This window comes from Megalobrama amblycephala, linkage group LG14, assembly GCF_018812025.1.
Source record: "Megalobrama amblycephala isolate DHTTF-2021 linkage group LG14, ASM1881202v1, whole genome shotgun sequence".
Taxonomy (NCBI): domain Eukaryota; kingdom Metazoa; phylum Chordata; class Actinopteri; order Cypriniformes; family Xenocyprididae; genus Megalobrama; species Megalobrama amblycephala.
In genome coordinates, this window is record NC_063057.1 from 19,470,979 (window position 1) to 19,492,405 (window position 21,427).

At 39.3% G+C, this 21,427-nt stretch overlaps 3 protein-coding genes and 1 long non-coding RNA gene across 9 annotated transcripts in view; 2 read left to right on the top strand and 2 right to left on the bottom strand.

The window, feature by feature from the left end:
* The window catches only part of kmt2e (lysine (K)-specific methyltransferase 2E), a 42,590-nt gene extending 32,779 nt beyond the window's left edge, over nt 1-9,811 (bottom strand). For 2 of the 5 annotated variants that reach the window (XM_048156083.1, XM_048156082.1), the window contains exon 1: nt 9,339-9,810. The gene's annotated coding sequence lies outside the window, so the exon portion shown is untranslated. Of the gene's footprint in view, nt 1-7,570; nt 7,696-9,338 lie in introns of those variants that run through there. The other 3 variants (XM_048156080.1, XM_048156084.1, XM_048156081.1) reach the window with 3 other exon arrangements.
* Nucleotides 7,649-15,670, top strand: LOC125245496. Its single transcript, XR_007179559.1, has 2 exons — nt 7,649-7,763; nt 12,897-15,670. It is a non-coding gene; the product is annotated as an uncharacterized LOC125245496 (long non-coding RNA).
* Nucleotides 15,671-16,901: 1,231 nt separating this feature from the next.
* On the top strand, nt 16,902-18,115 carry ndufb2 (NADH:ubiquinone oxidoreductase subunit B2). The gene is made up of 4 exons (XM_048155091.1): nt 16,902-17,132; nt 17,538-17,682; nt 17,775-17,870; nt 17,989-18,115. The coding sequence occupies exons 1-3, from the start codon at nt 17,047-17,049 to the stop codon at nt 17,847-17,849; spliced, it is 306 nt and encodes a 101-aa protein (XP_048011048.1). The 5' UTR covers nt 16,902-17,046; the 3' UTR covers nt 17,850-17,870; nt 17,989-18,115.
* kdm7aa (lysine (K)-specific demethylase 7Aa) overlaps nt 18,116-21,427 on the bottom strand; it is an 80,949-nt gene continuing 77,637 nt past the window's right edge. For both annotated transcript variants that reach the window (XM_048155089.1, XM_048155088.1), the window contains exon 18: nt 18,116-20,493. In XM_048155089.1, coding sequence (XP_048011046.1) covers nt 20,405-20,493 — 89 coding nt within the window. In that variant the 3' untranslated portion in view covers nt 18,116-20,404. The remainder of the gene's footprint in view (nt 20,494-21,427) is intronic.

Sequence of the window (21,427 nt, forward strand, 5' to 3'; positions counted from 1 at the left end):
ATACATGTCAAATAATGTTCTTAGTGTTTTCTTCCTGTGGGGGAGACTACAATAATTTACTATGAATTAAATGGAAATCAAATTAAATACAATTTATTGTGTAATCAAAATACCAATAATGCCCAAAAGAAAAAGAAAAAACTTAGTGTGTGAATTTTAATTATAAACAAGCCCGAAATACACCGGGACTCTTATTTTGAAATGTCTGTACTATTGCAGGCTGATCCTTCAGATTCTTAAAATCGTCTAAAACATTATATAAAGGTCATAAAGTAGACTTTGTAATAATTCATCAACTTGAGTTCATTAGCAATCACTTGGCATAAATCTGCGCTTTTCATTGATTGAGAATCACTTTGAAGCAGACTGAAGCGCTGTTGCGCGAGCTTGTAGAACGCCCCCTTGTGACTTTGCAAAATGCAGCGCCTGTGGGAATGTCAGCGGGAGTAAACAGTTCTGACACACACATAATGAGCAGGTACGAAACGACTAGTTATTTGATCGCGGATGGTTTCATTATCTTGCGCGGATATAAAAGTATAAGAGGATAAAAATAATAAAAGCAAAAATGTGTCTCCAAATATACTTGGGCGGCCATTATACGTGGGCGGCCCGCCCAAGTAAAGTCTATGTGTGGGAAGCACTGCAATATTCATGGTAAGGTTAGCAAAACAAAAACAGTTTAATTATTGATTAGCTGTTGATATGACAGTATGTTGTAAGTACATACCCACAAAAGATTATTTTGATTGTAATAAATGCTATATCAACTTTATTTGTTTGGAAAACTGACCAAAAAAAAAAAAAGAGAGATTTTGTTATTATAGCAAGTCCAAGCTGAATTTTAGGGCTTGGAAAGGGGGATTGGAAACCCTGTTGCAAAAACCAATTCCTGTAAAATACACCGGCTACAGGCTGCCTTAAAATGCTCCCTACGTAGGCAGCTTCAGCTTGCTACATTTTGGCACAGAGTTTAAGTTACCATGTCCTCTTCACGAAGAAGTGACAAACACAGGAAGATGGCAAAAGAGAGACAACATTGTATCGTGTAATAAACCCATTTCCCTTAGAAAGCATACGGTGGGTCTCTTTCCAGCTTTCTCACACAGAGTCTGTTCTTCTTGGCCTCAGCAGGGCAATCCTGCCGTCACTGCTTAGGAATGCACGCGTGCGCACTGCCTCTCTGTATATACACACACACACACACAGATAACCATAACATATCCCCTCCGAATGTCCAGACGTACCCTTTCTTTACTCTCAAACACTTGCACACACATTCAGCAGACACCCCCCTCTTTAAAAATGCCAAACGGAGGGAGGTGTGGAAAAATCTAGTACAGTAGAACATTCCTGGCTAAATCAGAGCATTCAGACTGCCTCAGACACGCCCATTTCCTTTAGTAAAACTGTCTGCCACTCAAGAGGAACGCAGCCAGAGAGAGAGAGAGAGAGAGAGAGAGAGAGAGAGAGAGAGAGAGAGAGAGAGAAAAGAAAGAAAGAAAGAAAGAAAAATGCTTGCCCTACCCGGATTTCTTTCCCTCCCCTAGCTGCACTTCCTAAATAAACCCTTGACACTCCACTCAGAAGGGAAGGGAGGGGTGGATGGGGAGAAAAAAGGGGGAGATGGCTGCGGAATACGAGACCAATTAAATGGTCATGAGGAAAGAGAAGCCATTTAAAGAGCCTATAAAAAGATGAACAGCTTTCGAAACAAAAATATAAAACAGCCTATCTGAAAACATCTAATATTAATTCTTTTCTGTCCCGTTCTTTCAGTGATTGAGATTTCCACTGGCTCCCAAGCTATCCATCTAAGGAATGATGATGAGGGACCAATTCTGGCACAGAAGCAGCCAGCTGAATCCAACTGTTTTTCCTCCTCTCTCTGTATGGACACAATGTCGTATTGGAAGCTCCTCCTTCCGGCAGCTCGCTACAGCAGGCAGGGAAACCCACAGCCTCATGTAGGAGTATTTTTTCCTTTCTCTCCCCGTTTCTCCCGCTCTCTCTCCCACAGTCATTTTCCTGGTTTGCGTTGTCTGATTTTCAGCGGGGAGAGATGGAAATAGAGCAGGCTTCCAAACGCTAGCCCCGGTGATGTGACTTCACACCATTCACGCAGTCTGAGTCATCACAGCCTACGCTACACTGAGGCTTTACACAGCCACGTGCCTCAAAAATGCACGAACGCACGCCGAGAGCTTTTCCTCGCTGTCATTGATAAAGATGCATGAGGTACGAGGTTGTATCACCCTGTTCGCATCTCTTCCTGTGAGACAAATATGCCACAATCATGGCTGCCGGCCAGCTCTTGCTGTTGAAGAAAAGATGAGAAATTCATATTTGAATATAATCTGTTATTAGTGGTGTTTACTAAATTTCCCCATACTTAAGAACCAACCCTTAATACCAACTGTTAAACATCAGAGCTGCAGAGACAAATAATGACTTGGCAGATGATAAAAGAGCCGGAAAAACCCCATAGACTTGAACAACATTGTCTAGAGGTCAGAATAGATACTTGAGGGTGGGCTCTTTTGACTTGGGCCACTAAGCAAGGACGTGTCTCTGGCCTGTATTTTATCTCGGCCTCTCTGACAAACGTTAATGAGGTTAATAGCTCCTGTGCTACAGTCTGCCAAGTGGCTGACCACAGTGCACCTCCACCATGGTCAGAGAGGAGGCACTTGACATTCTTAAATTAGATAAGGATGACTGATGACAAACAAAATCAATGATGCACATCCCCCATCTATAGATTCAATGAGTGGTTCATTAAGATTTATAAAGAAAACTAAATTTTTACATTTTTGGAAGAAAATGTGAATGATGCTTAGCAACAGCACTAGGTTGTTGCTATGTGGTTGCACACTGACCCGGGTCTAAAGAGCCTCTATGATATTCTTGTGTCCCTCTTTCAAGAGATTACTTTCCATCTTATTTTTATCTGTCAAGAAAAATTATAAGTCTGAACATTTAGAAAACTAATAGCACACCTCTCCTTCAAAAGATGTACAATGAAAAGTTTCATTCACATCTATAACACAAAACTGAAAAACACACCAAGGACCCGTTTTCCACCTGGTTTTGTTTGATCAGATCACAAGTAGACCTGGTATTTTAATCCATCTCTTTTGTCCACTTTCAATCACTTCTGTCCTGATTTCTTTGGAGAGAGGGTCTATCGGCAGGGAAATATGTTTTTTTTCCGATCTTTTGATCTAATTGACAAAATAAGCTTGCACAATTACATATGAACACGCCAATGACGACAGAAAAATACCCAGAGCAGCAGCTTTCGTTTCTGCTCTGACAGCCACAAGTCCAGTCGAACGCTTTGAGTGCGCGTTAAAAATCAGGAATGGTGAGAGAACATTGTGCTTGGTACATTTTTCGTCTTCAAACCAAACTTGGGTCTTCAGCTGACAAAGTTTAAAACCCGTCTGGCTAGCGTGCTTCCCATAATGTTTATGCATTAGGTTAGTAGGCAGAGAGCAGGCGGTCTTTAGTGACTGTTTGCACACATTTGACCACATGAGCGTTTCCACTATGAAAGCAACCCAGTCGAATGCGTTTTCGGCTACCTCTGGAAATGGTAGAAAGTGGACAAGCTCAAAACGTTTTACACCCCGTTTACACCTGTATTTAGTGTGGTCCACTTGTGATGCAATCGAACAAAACGCATCTTAATACCAGGTGGAAACAGGGCCCAAGACAAATTTCCTTCCTCTTAGTTAATGGCACTTTTGGAGCATCAGATTGTACGTATATCTCCGGATGCACAGGGGCCGAATCAGCCCATTGCAATAGTGCCATGGGCGAAAAGGACAGTCTGCGCCACTCCATGATCAATTTCATGCCTGGCTTGCAGCATTACATCACAAACACTGCACAATAACATTCGCACATTTATAAATGAGTAGGATGTGGTGCTGCACCCTTGTCTGCCTGCTCTGTGGGACACCTGTCATGTAGGTAGGGCCCGTCGAGAGAGCTCGCTTACAGCCAGCAAACAAAAACATGTTACCTGAGCCCACAGCTCCTCCCTACACGTCCCTCACGTGACCTTACGGCACTAACAGGCCTCCCAGTGGATACTTGCTTAACCACACTTCAGCTCGATAAAACATGGGCTATAAATATAAAAAAACATTTATGATCTCATACAAGTCAAGCAACCTGGATGTCCTCTGGAAGGATAATGTTTGTCAGGTTTTGGCATGCGTTTGTCCCGGTGCGCGCAACGCGATCACAGATGCGTCACCTGAGACTACGATTCTAAGCCACCTGCCTCCCTCTCCCTTTCTAACCTCCATCTCTCTCCTGAGGGGGGTACTTCACTTCTCCATCCCTCTGTCAACACAGAGAGCAAACAGACACTGCCCATGGCCTCACACACACACAGCTCCGAGTCACCCATGCGCAGTGAGGCTAGGATGCGAGTGTGACATGACAGTCTGACAAAGAATGAGACAGGATGGTAAATGCAGCTGTTGTAGAGTTGTTTATGATGAGCGGAACTGCGTATTTCAATCTTTTAGGTAGATAGATATTTTGTGAAATCAAGTGAATGCAATATATAATGGCTTTATTATGTCAAAGTGCATTACAAGTCTTCACTTGTTATCAGTTGTCACAAATAACCTTCACTTTTCCATGCATCCCTAGGGTGCAATGAGCGGTTATGTAAAACATAAGATCAAGTCAAGTGTTCATTCTGAGCTCTTCAAGTTCATCCAGTGTGCTTCCAGTGTGGTTGATCTGCACTATATTTATCATTTTAAAAACAAACCAGTTTTGTTCAGCTAAGCTTGCTTCTGTTGCATTCTCTGAGTGGATCACTTCTCTCTAGCGTCGCTGTCGGAGTTGTGAGCTGTGTGTTGATGTGCGTAGGCTGATGTTCCATCCTCTTCGTACAGCTGCACAGCCTCACTGTGATGTCACACCACTAAATGCCAACGATTGGACCTCCACCTACAGGAAACGCCTGTCAGAAAGCCACAACCTGCACTGTACACGGTCTGCTCCTCTCGTTATCTGCATGCAAGCCCAGAGGCAAGTTTTCCATGCAAAAAAAGGAGCCACAGATGTAAAAAATAAAGTTTTCATGAAGTAAATCAGCATTTATGCAATCAGAAATGACAAATCCATTCATGTCTTTGTGGCCATCTTGAAGCTCAGCCTAATATGGTGTCATTAGGAAAAAGGGTCCAAAGCATGTGTTTGGCAAATGTCTCGGATCACCATCTCGACCGTGGCTGCCAAAGTTTGTCTCACAGTGCAGCTAAGAAAAGAAAAAAACACGCACATATCATTGGCTGCTACATAAAACACGCAGAAACTGGCATTTCAAAAAAGCTGTTGGAGCAACGCCTTGGTTTTTATTACGGAAAGCCTTTCCAAACACTACCGTAGTGCCAAAAGTTACGGGAACAGCTCTGTGGTTAACAAAGACAGCAAGTGAGCGATTTCTATCGGTGAAAACATATTTGTTAATGTAATGTATGCTACGCAGGCCTTGAGTGGTGCCCACACACAGATGTATGGGTGGACCCCAGCAAACTTTCCACAAAGTCATGCATCTGCCATGACCAGTGGATGTGAGGTGAAAGGAGAGCTCGGGAGGGGAGGTCTTTGTCAATGTCAAAGGAGAAACAACCGAGTCACAGCTGTTATCTCACAGCTTGACCCTGTAAGCCATTCCACCTGCCCCCCAAAAGCTACAACAACATATGCATCAGGCTGAGGGGACGAAACCAGGCACATTAAGAGCGATAAAACACAAACATCAGCATCCAAATACGGCGTGATGGCTTGACCCGATGGATAACTGAAGCCCCCCCCCCGATGATGTGCAATCAGTTCACGCATGAACAGTCACTCGCCTGCTTCCTATCCAAGTTCAAGATCACCTTTTTGCAGCATCATCGTCTATTCATTACGCATTAGGGCCCAACAAACTACCCTGATGAATAACCACATTCTTCTGGACCTGTAAACTCCCCGCTGACCAGAGGGAGGGAGCAGTAATCACGAGAGAAATATGACACAGCCGTGTGGGTTGCGCTCTTTTCAATGCTGCAGTAAACTTAACGGCACTCTCAAATAAAGTCATATTCCTCAGTGCGGTTATTGAACCAAAACGTTATGAGTAGTTTTCAGATGCAGACGATTGTGCGTGAGCTTGAGCAACGTCTCGTTTCCTGTTACTTCTTTAGGTGAGGCAATCTAGGTTTCTGGTAAAATACAAACCTTTCATAGACATGAACTTTCCAGTCAAGTAAACTAGTCACAAAAGAATGCGTTTGAGGTGGGTGGTATGACCAAAATCTTATTTCACAATATAAGAAATATATCACAATAACAATACCTGGTTATTTTTGATATTTTATCTTTGTGAGTAAAAATAAGAACAAAGATGCAGAGAACAAACAATAGGACAGATAAGAAAGACAAACTGTTTTAAGTTCTCCAGTTACAATAGTCTATACACAGTCTTTACTCTATTATCAACACAATGAAGACATAACCGACTCAGTTAACGCGAAAATTATTGTTTCACCTGACTATGTTTGCACATGACATGTTGATTCATTTGTTTAAAAGTAATACCTTTTAGTAAAATCACAAAGAAAGACTATTTTGATTAAAGTAATTACAAACTTTGCTGCACCTTGACGCAGACAACGACGTTCGGTCATTAAATACAATCACGCTCCACAACGCCACCCAATGCAATTAGTTATTAGTTTACGTTCTTAAGATTTATCATGGATTCACTGCATTTACAGACAGCAAAGCAACATGTAGCAAATTTTGAAAACTATTTTTGGAATAATTACTACAGATCGAATATCCGAATTTTCGTATTCAACTATTCGAGCACACTCCTAGTGTATTCAAACGTTCAAGCGCAATAACCCGTTAATTTCTGACCTTTTTTCCATTCATTCATGTTTATCTATCACTATAAACAATCAAAAACTTTAAGCAGTCCTACACTGTGTAACTATATTTACATAACACGATATACATGAAATAGCAACATCTCTATTGATTGATGCTTTATATTAAAGCAACTATATCATCATACCACCCAGCCCTTATAAAGCATTGTGATGAAAAACAAGAGAGGAACAAGATTAGCTGTTTGAGCTACTATGAAACACAGTAATAAATCCCCTATTGTTCCTTCTACACAAGGCTGCATGTTTATTCTTTTAACTATGGTGTGACATCTTGCCAACATCTCTCCGATGTTTAGTACACTTAAACACATTTTATCTTTAAATAGAGACAAATTATCCCGATGAAAACAACCATTTGAGAGGGAGAGTCGTCCTTTTATGGAAAGACTAATTATTACTTAGCGTTTATTATACTATGCTTCATGAATGAGCTGAGATTTGAGTGTCGTGTGTCCATTTACGATGGTTTATCAACAAGGTTGCACACTCGTATAGTTCAGTTTAAGTGCTAAACGTTTAGTGAACGCAATGGACGCAGGCTATAATCATATTTGGTGAGACACAGCACTGTATTTTTCTGGTGTGTGTTGTGCACTTGCCTGTGGGTGAGTGTGTTGGCGCTGCAGTGTGTGAGAGTTGATCTAGGGGTGTGGAGGCTTTCATTACCACAACATCAACTCATCCGCCATTTTCACTAAGCACCTGAGAGGAAATACTGCGCTCGAAGACTCGCTGATATTTGACAGAAAACGGCCAAGATAACAAGAAACCCATCTTTTCACACATGCTTAAGTATCTATTTGTCAAATGCGCTGTTTTTGTGCTGGAACAAAGTGTTTGCGTCGTTTCTGCGTAGCTAGCGATTCTTACTAGCCAACCTCAAACTACCTCACAATACACACGATTATCTGAGCGGGAAAGTGCGTTTTAACGACTTCGTTTGGCGTTTAAATAACCAAATAATATGTTGGAAAGTCTATAAAGCCGAGCTAATCGCGTCAGGTCGACTAATTCAGTATCCTCGCGAAAAGCTAGTCGGTGAAGCTAACTGCTTAGCTTGCTATGCTAATGCGCATCGATATGAAACACCCGAGCGTCTTAATTTCCTTACACAGACGTATAAATCAAATTTCCAACAATAAAATATCAACCCAAATCTTTCTAAACCTAAAAACGCGTCGAGTGACTGTTTATTCACTATAAATGGCGTAACTGCGCAGTTCGCTTGTAAAGCAGCGCGGCTCTGGTCCACTTTGAGGAGAAGCTAAAGCAGATCTGACTACATGAACCGAGCCCGAACCCCCTCCCCCACGCCTGCAGCACTCATTACCATCACACAACACACAAAACACATCAGACAACCACTAAATATGCGCTCACTTCATGCCCCGTTTGCTAAATCAACACAATCTTATGCTAAGTAGTGACGTTACCAAGTCATATTCCGAGCAACGATTAGCGCAAATTCAAAAAACAACAGCTTAAAATCACGCCAACGTCTTTTAGATGGTCTTTAATGCATAATGTCAATCAATAGGCTTTAAAGTGTATATTTGTGGGTTGGGTATGGGGTAAGAGAGGACCTAGTGAACTGGAGTTGAAAGGTGTAAACAAAAGCCCTGTTGTTGCAGGCTCTGTCAGAGCACAACGTGCCATTTTAATAATTTCACACCTCTCATTCTCTAAAATGCACATCTAAAACACGTGTAAACAATCGTAAACGTGCAAATGAGCATCAAGTTTTGAAGATAAGTGGCGGGAGTAACATGTCGTGGGACGTGACCGCGACTTCTCCACAATTAAAACACTCCCAAGCAGTTTTTGTCGCACATCCCAGCATGTAAAGAGATTACAGGAGTCCTGATCTGTTTCTTTCTTGGTTGGCTAACTAACTTGCTAGCATTTCTCCAGTGACTGTCTTGCTGGTGTAGCTCGCAGCTTTACAACAACGTAAGAGAAACGACGAGTTTCCGCTACTGCTGTATGCTGCCTTTTCTGGTTGTTAACGTTATAAAACAGCGGTATAATTCAAGATCTGTCCTTTTGTGAAGCATTAAATGTGGGTGTGAGCTAGCTAGCCACTTTAGCTGCTAAATTAAGTCATACACGCACACACACACTGCTCGGATTGCCCTCTTTACAACAAGCCAGGTGGGATTTATACCTCAAAAGGAGGGTTGACAAATGTACAGTAGCATTGCAATTACACCTAATTTTAAGGTAAACTAATAATACAAGCTCATAAAAGCCTCAGTTTCAGCATCCACACAAGGATGGACCCTCTTCAGCAAGTATGTTAGCCACTGGCATTAAACAACCCTCTCTGATAAACAAACAGATAGCTGTAGGATTTCAGCAGGTACTTACCGTTGATGTCCACTGTAATAACTGTGAATAAAGACACGGGGGACTCGGGTGAGACCCCGCCGCCTGATATACCACAACCAAAACAATACTTCGCTCTCCACTGCGGATGTGTAACAAAGCTTTACAAATCGCGCTATTTAGCTCTTGTATTTCGCCTTTTGGTGCTCTAATCCAGACGTACAGTTTGAGTCTGTTAAAACCTGATAATTTTGTCCATATCTATGCCGACAGTTAGAAACTGGATCCCTTCTATCCTGTCTCTTTTCCCTGTGCAAAAATGGCGGCCCTGGCAGAAGTGCCGTGACTCCGCCTCCCCCCGCGCACCCCCGCCCGGCTCTCTGTCACTGCGCGCTCCGCCCCTACATTCCGCGGGGTTTCCCAGAGCAGAACCTCAGGGGCGCGTGCAGGAGAGAGTTCATCCACGGCAAATGGGAGCGCGCATTCTTCTCACCGTACAGTCCAAACATAGGAGTCTGCAGCCCGCCGTGGAGAAGGCAGCCTTAAAGGCTTGGCCTAGCGAGATGAATGCCTAAAGAAGGGAAATATAATGGATAAAGACACTGCGATTAAGATTATAGTGGGTCACTAATATTAAAAACCCAAGAGGACTTTCAAACTGGATTAGATTTTATCTTTTGCATTTTCTTTAGAAAAACTAACTGCCATATCAGAGTTAAGGTGCGTCCCAATTCACGTGCTTCAATGTCATTTTGTAGTATAAATATAGTGTGTACTCAATCACCCTTAGGTAAGTGAGCATGAAATGCAAATTAGTCTTTACTTCCCTGTTGTGACGTAAATCCGAGTGAAACGGCTTTTCGAACAAGAAAAAATGTAGGGTGGGACTTTTGGGAATTAATTACGAGGGGTCATTATTATTATTATTATTATTATTAAATATGCGTACAGATAAATAATTTATATAATAAATATGGCAATATTCCATAAGAAATAAGAATTGTTAATTTTAATTACATGGTGACTTTAAAGGAACACTCCATTTTTTTTTTTTTTTTTGAAAATAGGCTCATTTTCCAACTCCCCTAGAGTTAAACAGTTGAGTTTTACCGTTTTGGAATCTATTCAGCCAATCTCCGGGGATCACAAGCGCTGCGTAATATCATTGCGCCTGCTGCACCCCGTGGTACGGCAGCAAAGTTCCTTGATTATTACACCAGAATGATAGTATAGTTCCTAGCCATATCAGCCTAGAAAATTGCATCTTTTCATTTTCCGTCGTTCTTAGTACACAATGTAACTACAGAAGAGTCAAGTTTTAAATAGGAAAAATATCAAAACTCTTTGGTCATTTTTGAGCGAGATGCTAACAGTCTAATCAGATTCAATGAACTATGCTAAAAGTGGTACCGAAGTAGTATTGGTATTGGTAGTGGTATTCGAAAGCAATTACAAATGTGTGAAGTGTGGAATATTGGATACTACATACACTCAACAGTTGCAGATTTCTGTGCAAGGGCTATCAACAGGGCTCCAGACTGCAACCAAATGAAAGCATTTTGTAACCTTTTTTCCTGCCGGTGCGAATAAATTTAGTCAGAGATCGCATTGATAAGATCATCCATTTCTTCTGCATATGAGAAACATCAAACAGCAAACAAAACGAAAGCGGAACAAATCTGCACTACTCGTTTGAGCAGCGAAGCAAGGACTCGGACCAATAATAGACAGCACAGTGTGAGCTCAGAACAGGGTTAGGCCCTGTCCCAAATGGCACACTTCATGTGCACATGTGGACTTACAATGGCCTTCGCATAACGTGCCAGTTGGGTGTCCCATTTGTCAATGTAGGTTTCAGAAGGGTGCTTGCATGCGCCCCCTTTACGCCCAGTGTGCGACATCGATGCTCAAGGCTTTTCAGTCCACAATAATCACCAACATTCACCATGGATTTATTGTAGTAATGCTAACTGTAACCATGGTATTGTGGCAGAATGTAGTCAAATGTAGTTTGTACATTTTGTGAGTGAAATTCAAGGACATTTAAATGTTTCACACAACTTTTTTCAGCACTTCAAAGCTTTAAATATTATCCAATTTAAATATTATTTTCAATGTGATGACCAAAAACATTATTTGTTCATCTTTAAAAGATTGTCCCCATTTGTAAAACTAAAAGTTTCAAGATGAAGGAAAATTAACACTTGGTAGCAAACAAACACTTTTATTTAAAAATAAAAAAAGACATGAATTACCACTATAACCAGTAGATGGCAGCAGAGGAGCACTCAGAGTCGTCGCTAGAGGGGCAGAAGGTGGTAACGATTCTAGGCTGGGGACACACAGCAACAACCCTTGCTATGGCCCTGGTGGCACAGGGCTTTCCACCCCCAATATTTATTTTTTTACATGTTTTGCTTTAGAATTTATATTTAGACATTAAGAAATCAATATTATAAAATATAAAAATCAAGAAATAAATTGTCAAAGTTACCAAAGCACTTTTTAGTAGAAAAAGACACAAAGTCCCATGAAAAACAAAAACTTTTCTTCAAATTGCAATTAAATTACACAGAAAGCAAGTAAAGAGTGCTCCTTTTATAATCACTGAAATTCAGTATGATAAGAACAATGGTACAATTAATAAGAGTAGAATATTCAAAATTTTCCCTATAAAAATTAGTTTTTAATCTGCATCTCAACTGCCAAATGTGCATTTCCAAGTAATAATCATGTAATATTATTAGTAACTGCAGTTATTAAATGCAAAACAATAATATTATGATTAAAAATAAAGTAATACAAATAATAGTACAGTAAACCACATGATTTGAGGTGTCCTTCATGTCCTAGCACAAATGGTGCATTCCAAAGTTTTTCTAAATCCCTAAACCTAAGTACAAGGACTAGTAATACAGGTGTGTTTATAGTGTTACAAAATAGCTAAAGTCTGCCAATACAAATAAATGTTTGATAAAAATGTTTCAATCTTGCCAAGATGCTGTATTTTCCTTAGATATCTGGGTGTTGATAGAACAATCTGTATCTGCATGTGTAGTCTTTTTATAGGTTCCCGATGTGGAAGTCTAATCGTCAGCCCTTTCCCTACACGCGTTTCCTTTTTATGGAATCCCTACCCCCATTATAGGTATACAAATGTCAAAACATTTCTGAAATAATAAAAAGAGCTTTAAGAATTGGGTGAAAACAAAGCAGGAGGCAGCCTACGCAAGTCATTGCCTACTATGGATGAATACGAACACCTACTTGTGAGGCCCAAAACAGTAAATGGCTGCGAATCTGTTATGTAACCCTTTATACAAGTGCAGTGGGGTTTTTTTATATTCTGCTCAAGGTAACTGGAATGAGATGACCACAAGTATAAACACAAACATCTGCAGTGAGTAATGAAACGACTGTATTTCCGTTGGCTGCGGACAGACCTACGTTCTCTTTTTTTCTTCTCTGATTTTTTTCCATTAAGTTAAATCCTTTCAGCCTACAGTATCTCAAGTTCATGTTGAGATATAATAATGCACGTATTTAATACAATTGTTGTCCTGTATCATTTTGCAGTAAACTAGTGTCATATTGTTGCAGGAGTTTCCAAATGTTGCTCTTCAAGCAGACGGCTTCGTCCGAGCAACTCGCCACCCTACAAACAAACACCCTCCCCCATGCTGAACTGGATCTAAACCGCATCCTCCTGCGCATGCGCAGTCTGTGCTATAAAACCAACCACTTGCAGTTGAAGAGCTATGCAACGCAGAGTGGAGAAACAGCAAGACAAAGCAGAAAACTGCGATGTGACGCGCCGATCATCGAATTTGCACAGTTGAAAGGAAAACGAAACTATAGATAGTTAAATCGAGCTGATTACATTGCACAGGATTGCCTACGCCAGTCAAATCATCGTCAGGTTTTAACTTTCGGGACACTGAGATTGTAGATGGATATTAATACGGCAACATTCAACCAGTTCTGGAGCTAGGGTATTATTTCAGTGTCGATATCGTTCATTTTGTTATGCTTTCAAAATGGCGATTTTCTCCGCTCTTCCCCCTCCCCGGCCTTCCTGAGTAGATGAATGACATTGCCCTTGACCAATAATACGCTCATTGTTCTGTTTTCTCGGCGCTGATTGGCTACCGATGACATCATCTGAATTCCATATGTGGGCGGGCGCTGAGCTACGAGGGGAGAGCGGCGCACCCGGAGATCCGACCGTGTTTGTGGACGACAGTAGGGTGCCATTAACTCCAAATCTCATTAACTATTTGATTTACTTAAATCTCAATGGATCTCTGAAACACGGCGTTTTAGAAGAGCCCTTCCACGGAGTTGGCAACACACATTATTCGTTCGTTTCGCGTAACAAATATCGCAAGAAGATGGCGTCCTCGCTCGCAGCACTGCACAAAGCCCAAGACTGGGCGGGGTCACGGTATTTTCCAGAAAATATCAACTGGATTGAGCTCCTTAGGAGTACGTCATCAGCCTTGTGTTTTAAAATACTCTCTCTGGCGAATAAAAACCGTAAATGTCAAGTATTTATTTGGGGGGGTTCGTTTTAAAGAACCGATTATAAACGATTCAGTGATTCTTTTTATTTTGCGTCATGACGTAATTACGTTGTCCCTGACAGCATGATGTGACTTTTTTTTTTAAAAATCTAAATTAAAACATCAAATGCTTATTGCCGTTTATTACGTGATTTACCAATTAAAAGTAACATTTTCTAACAATTTTGTGTTTGTGTAATATCGTGATTGATTGTTGCCATGTCAACCATTCGGATATCACACTGTTGGCTGGCATTGCATTTTAAATCCTCATATCCTATGTTTGTTTTGTTTTTTGGAAATTTACGAGATTGTAAAAGCGCATCTGCTGCTGTTATGCGTTTATAATAAGTCAGGACACCGTCGGTTACGTCACAATAACAGCCGCATATGAGCTGCAACAAAAGATTTGAGCTGAAGGAGCGCATTTCCTGTTTTGGCGCTGCTCAGGAAACGAATCGTGTGCAGAAAACACCCCGGCCGAGGTGTGGGATGCCGTAGAGTGTCTGCAGAAGTTATCTGTTTCTTGCGTTCGTTAAGATTGATGTTAGTTTGGTAATGTCGTGGCTTTGAGCTGCTCGCTTTTTTTTTTTATTGATTGCGTTTCCACAGCCGCCATGTTGTCGATCCCACGCCTCCTCTGCGCTGCTCTGGGGATGGTGATTAGTAAATGGCGTATTGGAGCATTTTCTATACTGCTTAGTGAGTAGTGGCTTTTGTATATTGGCTCCCTCAAGAAAGTTAAGATCAAATATAAAATGAGTTTCACTGCAATTGCGTTATTTTAACCTACTATTGTTTTTGTACATTACATGATCTGGACACAAGAGGGATAAAAGTGCCACAAATTGTGTTATAAGTATATACTACAAACAGCTATACACTGAATACCATGTCTTACAAACTGTCAAACTTCTTAGTCCAGGACATGTGCATATTGTCCAACTTAGCAAAACATCTCGCAACTTTAAAATTAAATATAATTATTATGGTTTTCAATTAAGGGTCTGAGTCCCACAAGGGATGCTTCCAAGATGGCTTATATAGTTTTAAAGTTATACCCCCTGGTTTCACAGACGAGGCTTAAGCTAGTCCTAGACTAAAATGCATGTTTGAGCTGTTTTAACTGAAAGCATCTCATACTAACGTATCTTAAAATATATCAGTGCCATTGATTTGTCTCAAGAGGCACACCAGTAATGTTATTCTTCTAGGGAATGTTTATAAAAAGCTACTTAAATGCCCTAATTAAACTAAAGAACTAAGCCTAACCCTGGCTTAGTCTAAGCTGTGTCTGTGAAACCAGGCCATATTGATATAACCAAACTTAACCCTATAAAACTATTCTGTATCATATTTGATACATGCCTTTAAATGATAGACATGATCAAAACTTTGCCTTTTGTACTCAATCTTCTACATGCCATCTGCTGTCTAATTGATAGTTTACACTTTTTTTCTTTTTTTAGCAAGTAAAAGGCCTTTTAGTATAAATAAACACGTCTTTTTTGCTGTTTAATGATTTTCATAAAGTAAACTAATTGCTTTTATCATTAGTAATATTTCAAGAAGAGCATTTACTGGATTGAAGCAACTTAAGTTATCTATAGGTGACAATTATTTTTATTTATTTAGAAAAAATCATGTTGGTGGTAATGATTTTACAACCTACTTAGGCTTACAATGCTTTTAGGAAATGCAGCCCTGGACAATAGGCGGCCTTGTTGAAATCCACAGAGGATGTTTTATTAAGTTAATAATTTTAAGTTTTATTGCTGTTTCTGCCAATAAAGTACTGTTTCACTTGAATTATCACATGACTCCTTTGTCTTATTTTCAGAGTCTGAATTAAAGGGTTAGTTCACCCAGAAATGAAAGTAATGTCATTTATTACTCACCCTCATGTCGTTCTTCACCCGTAAGACCTTCGTTCATCTTCGAAACACAAATTAAGATATTTTTGATGAAATCCGATGACTCAGTGAGGCCTCTATAGACAGCAATGTTACTGCACCTCTCAAGGTCCATAAAGGTACTAAAAACATATTTAAATCAGTTCATGCGAGTTCAGTGGTTCTACCTTTAATATTATTAAGTGACAAGAATACGTTTTGTGCGGCAAAAAATAAATAAATAACGAGTTTTCAACATTTAGTGATGGGCCGATTTCAAAACACTGAAGCTTCTGAGCTTTATGAATCTTTTGTTTCAGATCTCCTATCAAACGGCTAAACTGCTGAAATCACATGACTTTGGTGCTCCAAGTCACTGATTCGATTTGTAAAACTCCAAAACAGTGTTTTGAACTTGGATATTGTTGAAAAGTCGTTATTTTGTTTTTTTGGCGCACAAAAAGTATTCTTGTCGCATTATAATATTAAGATAAAACCACTGAACTGATTTAAATATGTTTTTAATGGACCTTGAGAGTTTGAATGGCTTTGCTCTCAGTGCAGGCCTCACTGAGCCATCGGATTTCAACAACAATATCTTAATTTGTGTTCTGAAGATGAACGAAGGTCTTACGGGTGTAGAACTGCATGAGGGTGAGTAATAAATGACAGAATTTTCATTTTTGGGTGAACTAACCCTTTAACACAACTGTGTAAAGATCATTTCCTAATCGTTTCATACAATAATAAAATCTGAAGTTTTTCCTGTATTTGCCATAAAATATAATAAATGATAAAGGACAAGAAGCAGAATCTCTTTTATCTCTCTTGATTACAACCTTTGCCAAGAACAGAATCTAACATAAAATGTTAGGAAAGGAAACATACAATAACTCATAAAATTTAGTTTTTCAGTGTAATAAATATAGGCCCATAAATTAATTACCCAACGAAGTAAATATATTTAAATAATTGATAGAAAAATTCTATTTTCATTTATCTGCAATAATATATACATCTATGACATTCATGTATCATACACTTGCATTTATTTGTTTATATATTTTACCAACGATGCATGAATATTATGATCTATAGTTCTTTTTCTCAATGGGTATTTGGCGCCCTCTAACGAATAGACAGTGAATAGCATCGAAACGCCTTATTTCAAGTGACCAATCACAGCGCTCGTTATTAGCAGGCCAAAAGAAACAGCCGCTGTAAAGGTGACATTTCTCCGTCTGGTCACCGTAGTCAATACCATCCAGACTCGTTGTAAAAAGCACAGATATAAGCATGTCTTCTCTCAGGAGGACGGCGGGTGTCCTCCGAACCGGCCTGCAGCTCTTCAAACGCGGACCTCAGAAGATGACCGTCAGAAAGTGAGTGTTTTGATCTGAAGGCTAACAGGCTAACCCTCTGCTTGAATCCATTATGTCTTGGAAAGTCTAAATAATACTTTAGAAACGGAGTAACGGTATCAATTTAGTTCAAATATGCGAAATTAGTCAGTTTTTAGAGCTGGCTGAATATAAATAGAGTATAGTGAGGATAGCTTTAAACTAAAGTGGGTACTCTGGACGTACCATGGTACAGTTATTGTATTAAATGGAGTTACCCTGGCACTGAATGATTCACATTTTTATATACAAGAGTATTTACATAGTACAAGACCAAAAACGTGATAATTTATCATTGCATGTATCATTGTTTGTAATACTGTGGATTGGCATTAGTACCACTAGCCATTGTACTTACTGGTAATGGTTCTGTCTGTTGTGTTTTAGGGCAGGAGGCGGCCCTCATATTGAAGCCCAGTACAGACAGCCTCCTCAGATCACCAAAAACCAGAAGTTTCAGGCGGAGCTGCTCAGCGGTGCCATGTGGTTCTGGATCCTGTGGCACACCTGGCACGACTCGGACGCCATCCTGGTGAGCGGAAACTGCATCAGAACATGAGATTAAATGCTCGTCTTTAAGCTTAATAAACAGACTACCAGCCACTTATCTAAATGTCTCTCTAGGGTCATTTCCCATGGCCGGACACTTCAGCATGGACCGACGAGGAGCTGGGAATCCCACCTGATGATGAAGAGTAGACTCGCCCTCAACACCCCAATGTACACACATGTATTCAAGTCATTTACATACAGAGGAAACTGCTTATTTTTTCAGTGTGGTTACTTGGTGTGTTGCCACAGCATGCATGACTGATATTTCTGTGCTTTGCATCTGCAGATGTGATCGAAACCCGCACATTTTCTGCAGAGGAAACTGAAAGTTCCTGTTATGCTGTATGGACTTATTATCAAGTCTAATTATAAAAGTTGCATTATAAAATAAATAAAAGCAATCGACTCTTGAATTTGTCAATAGAACAGTGTTTTATCACTTAACACTTGGCAAAGGGAAGGGGGAAAACAGTGTGATCTACAAAACATTTCCCTCATCTTATATACATACACATTGCATTGGAGAAAGTCCATCACATCCAAAACTTTTCAAAGAGAACTATTAAAGAGAAGGAACAGAACACAGCTTTTGAAAACACAGTGACATTAAGTCTATACCACAGTTGAATATGGAAATGAATGCTAGAGCTTAATAAATACTGTACAATTAATGCATCAAAGCAAAGGAAACCAGCTTGATTGATCAAATATGAGCCGTTTTCCTTAGAATGCTGAAAATTTCAAAGGGCGTCCGTTTACGTGAAGGTTAGTGAGTGGAAACATTTTATCACAAAACGCATGCAGATGAGCAAAACTCAAAACCGTAACAAAGCCTGAGTTTTAGCGGTTATCCAACTCAAAGTCATGCAGATTCAAAATAGTGCATTTGCTTTTTGAACCAACAGACTTGTTACACAACAGTCAAGAATAGCTGATCAAAATCTGTTGGTGCTGTTCTATTCTCACAACGTCTTACAAACTCAAGGTTATTTTTATATACTTTACAGCAGGACACAATTTTGTTCTGAATCTGGGATTTGCAGAGTCGCCAGACAAAAAAATAACTGGGATTATATGTACATATGTTGGCAAGTTTGTGGAAACAAGTACAAAACGCGATTGTATGACGGTGCTGGTGATGAATTCAAAGATGTCACCTGTTTGATGTTCCCTGAGAAAACGTTTCATAGCCTCTCTAAGAAATTCACACACAAGCACCACTATTTTTTTTTTTGTTTTTTTTGTTTTTTTGTTTTTTTGTTCCCACTGTTTCAACAGGTCATAAAGATAACATTATTCAAATAATGCGCTAACATTTCAGAGGTAAATTTAACAGGTAAAGTCATTCAAATTATTTTTGAAGTAGCATTAAATGCGTTAACTACAAAATCCATAAAGCTAAACAAAAGCTCATTCCTCTTAAACTGGTAACATTTGAAATTATACTCATATTTACAGAACTATTCAATGCAAACTGAAAACTCAAGAACGCAATATAAATCCTTATATCTTTGAAATTAATAAATAAGTTATCCAGTCAAAAAATATTTTAAAACAAACCAAATAGAATATAAATTATGCAGAATGAGCTAACGATCATTGTCAATCACGTGACAAGCATATTTAGTCTTCTCAAACTACATCACATACAGTATTTCAGAGGCGGCGCTCCAGGATGCAGTACCTCTCTGTGGCCACTGGGTTGTGACAGAGGCAAATAAATGTACGATTTTCCTCAATTTTGCCAGTGTATAAGGACTATTCCGGGTTTTCACTACCTTTCGGGATATTACCAAAAAAAAAAGTTGACAATCTGATGCACTTTCAAAACACATTTCAAGCGCATTTTGTTCTTTTTTAAACGTTATGTTTGTATAAACTAAGGTACAACTGTGTAATTTGAAAATGTCAGAACAAAAATCCCCAGAATATTCATTTAAATCGCGAATTTAAGACCAATTAAAAGTATAAACACTGCCAAATTATGTAAGTTATATCTTTGATTTCATTTGATGGTTCCACCATGAGAGGACTTCCTGCGCATCCTAAAAGCGCGGCCCACTAAATCATCAATACATCACTCACTGCTGTACAATTATTGCTTAAAGGGGCAGAGGGGGCTGGAAAAGGATTTATAAACAATCAGCACCATTTCAAAAGCTCATACATCAGCCTGAGACAATCAAAAGGAGAGAGAAATAGGCAGATTGATAATGACTTGAGGGGAATCTGAGGATCAATGGGAACAGTCCCAGTGTCAGGCCATAGAGGCCTGCGAGCGCCTGGACGCTCATGCTACAAAGGTGTGAGAAGAGGTAGGGTGGGGGAGAGGAGAGGCCTCAGCCCGTGATACACACTTGCGGCTCGTTTTCCTGCCTGGAACACACGCTGGACCTCCGACCATCCGTTTCTGTGCTTCCTCTTGAAACTTTTGGCTGTTTTAATGTTGTCCAAGGTAAAGCAGGTTTGCCTGCGTTGATGGATAATGTGTTGTGTTTTGCGTGCGATTCGGTGAAAAGGTGAGCCATTAAACATACCCTGTCACCTAAACATGCACAGTGAGTAAGAGTGTGTGTGTGTGTGTGTGTGTGTGTGTGTGTGTGTGTGTGTGTGTGTGTGTGTGTGTGATGATAATCCCAGCGTATAAAGAAAAGCAGCTGTGTTGAATTATTACACATAGTCTCATTGTTTGCTCCATCATGCTACAGGAATAAGCCTTTATGGCGACTCATTTTCAATATTTTCCCAAGCCTCTGTTTAGCTGTCACCTGTCCTTTCTTAGGACGCTTTCCTGCAAAACAAGCACAAAAACATGACATAAGAAAAAGCTTTCAAGTCAATACAAGAAGTAAAGTATAATTGTTGCAAACATAACTGTTACCCCAAAAATATGCCTTTAAAAATGTAAATGTAAATCCTTTAAAAATGTAGTTTAATACCCTTCATACCATGTTTAAGAAAGGGTTTGACAAATTTAATCACTAAAAATGTCATGTGATGTAACCTGAATAAATGTAAACAATTATTTAAAAAAAATTATTTTAAATATTTTAAAGCCAAAAAAAAAAAAAAAAGTTACGCAAGTTAAGGTAAAAATTACGGAAGAGGATTAGGGCCAAGCAATAATAAAAAAAATAAAACCATCTCGAGATTAAAGTTGTTAAATTTCGAGAAAAAAACTCGTTAAATTATGAGAAAAATGTCGTTAAATTTCGAGAAAAAAGTCGAGAAAAAATGTTGAGAATAAAGTCATTAAATTATGAGAAAAAAGTCGTTAAATTACGAGAACAAATTCGTTAAATTTTGAGAAAAAAGTTGAGATAAAATGTTGAGAATAAAGTCATTAAATGAGAAAAAAGTCGTTAAATTACGAGAACAAATTCGTTAAATTGCGAGAAAAAAGTCGTTAAATTACGAGAACAAATTCGTTAAATTGCGAGAAAAAAGTCGTTAAATTACGAGAACAAATTCGTTAAATTGCGAGAAAAAAGTTGTTAAATTACGAGAACAAATTTGTTAAATTTCGAGAAAAAAGTCGAGATAAAATGTTGAGAATAAAATCATTAAATTATGAGAAAAAAGTCGTTAAATTACGAGAACAAATTCGTTAAATTGCGAGAAAAAAGTCGTTAAATCACGAGAACAAATTCGTTAAATTGCGAGAAAAAAAGTTGTTAAATTACAAGAACAAATTTGTTAAATTACAAATTTGTTCTCATAATTTA

What these genes read in the sequence shown, in the direction of transcription:
- ndufb2 (XM_048155091.1), top strand. Translation starts at nt 17,047, where the DNA reads ATGTCTTCTCTCAGGAGGACGGCGGGTGTCCTCCGAACCGGCCTGCAG. An exon ending in CAGAAGATGACCGTCAGAAA is followed by an intron (nt 17,133 to 17,537) that starts GTGAGTGTTTTG and finishes GTTGTGTTTTAG; the next exon opens with GGCAGGAGGCGGCCCTCATA. An exon ending in ACGACTCGGACGCCATCCTG is followed by an intron (nt 17,683 to 17,774) that starts GTGAGCGGAAAC and finishes ATGTCTCTCTAG; the next exon opens with GGTCATTTCCCATGGCCGGA.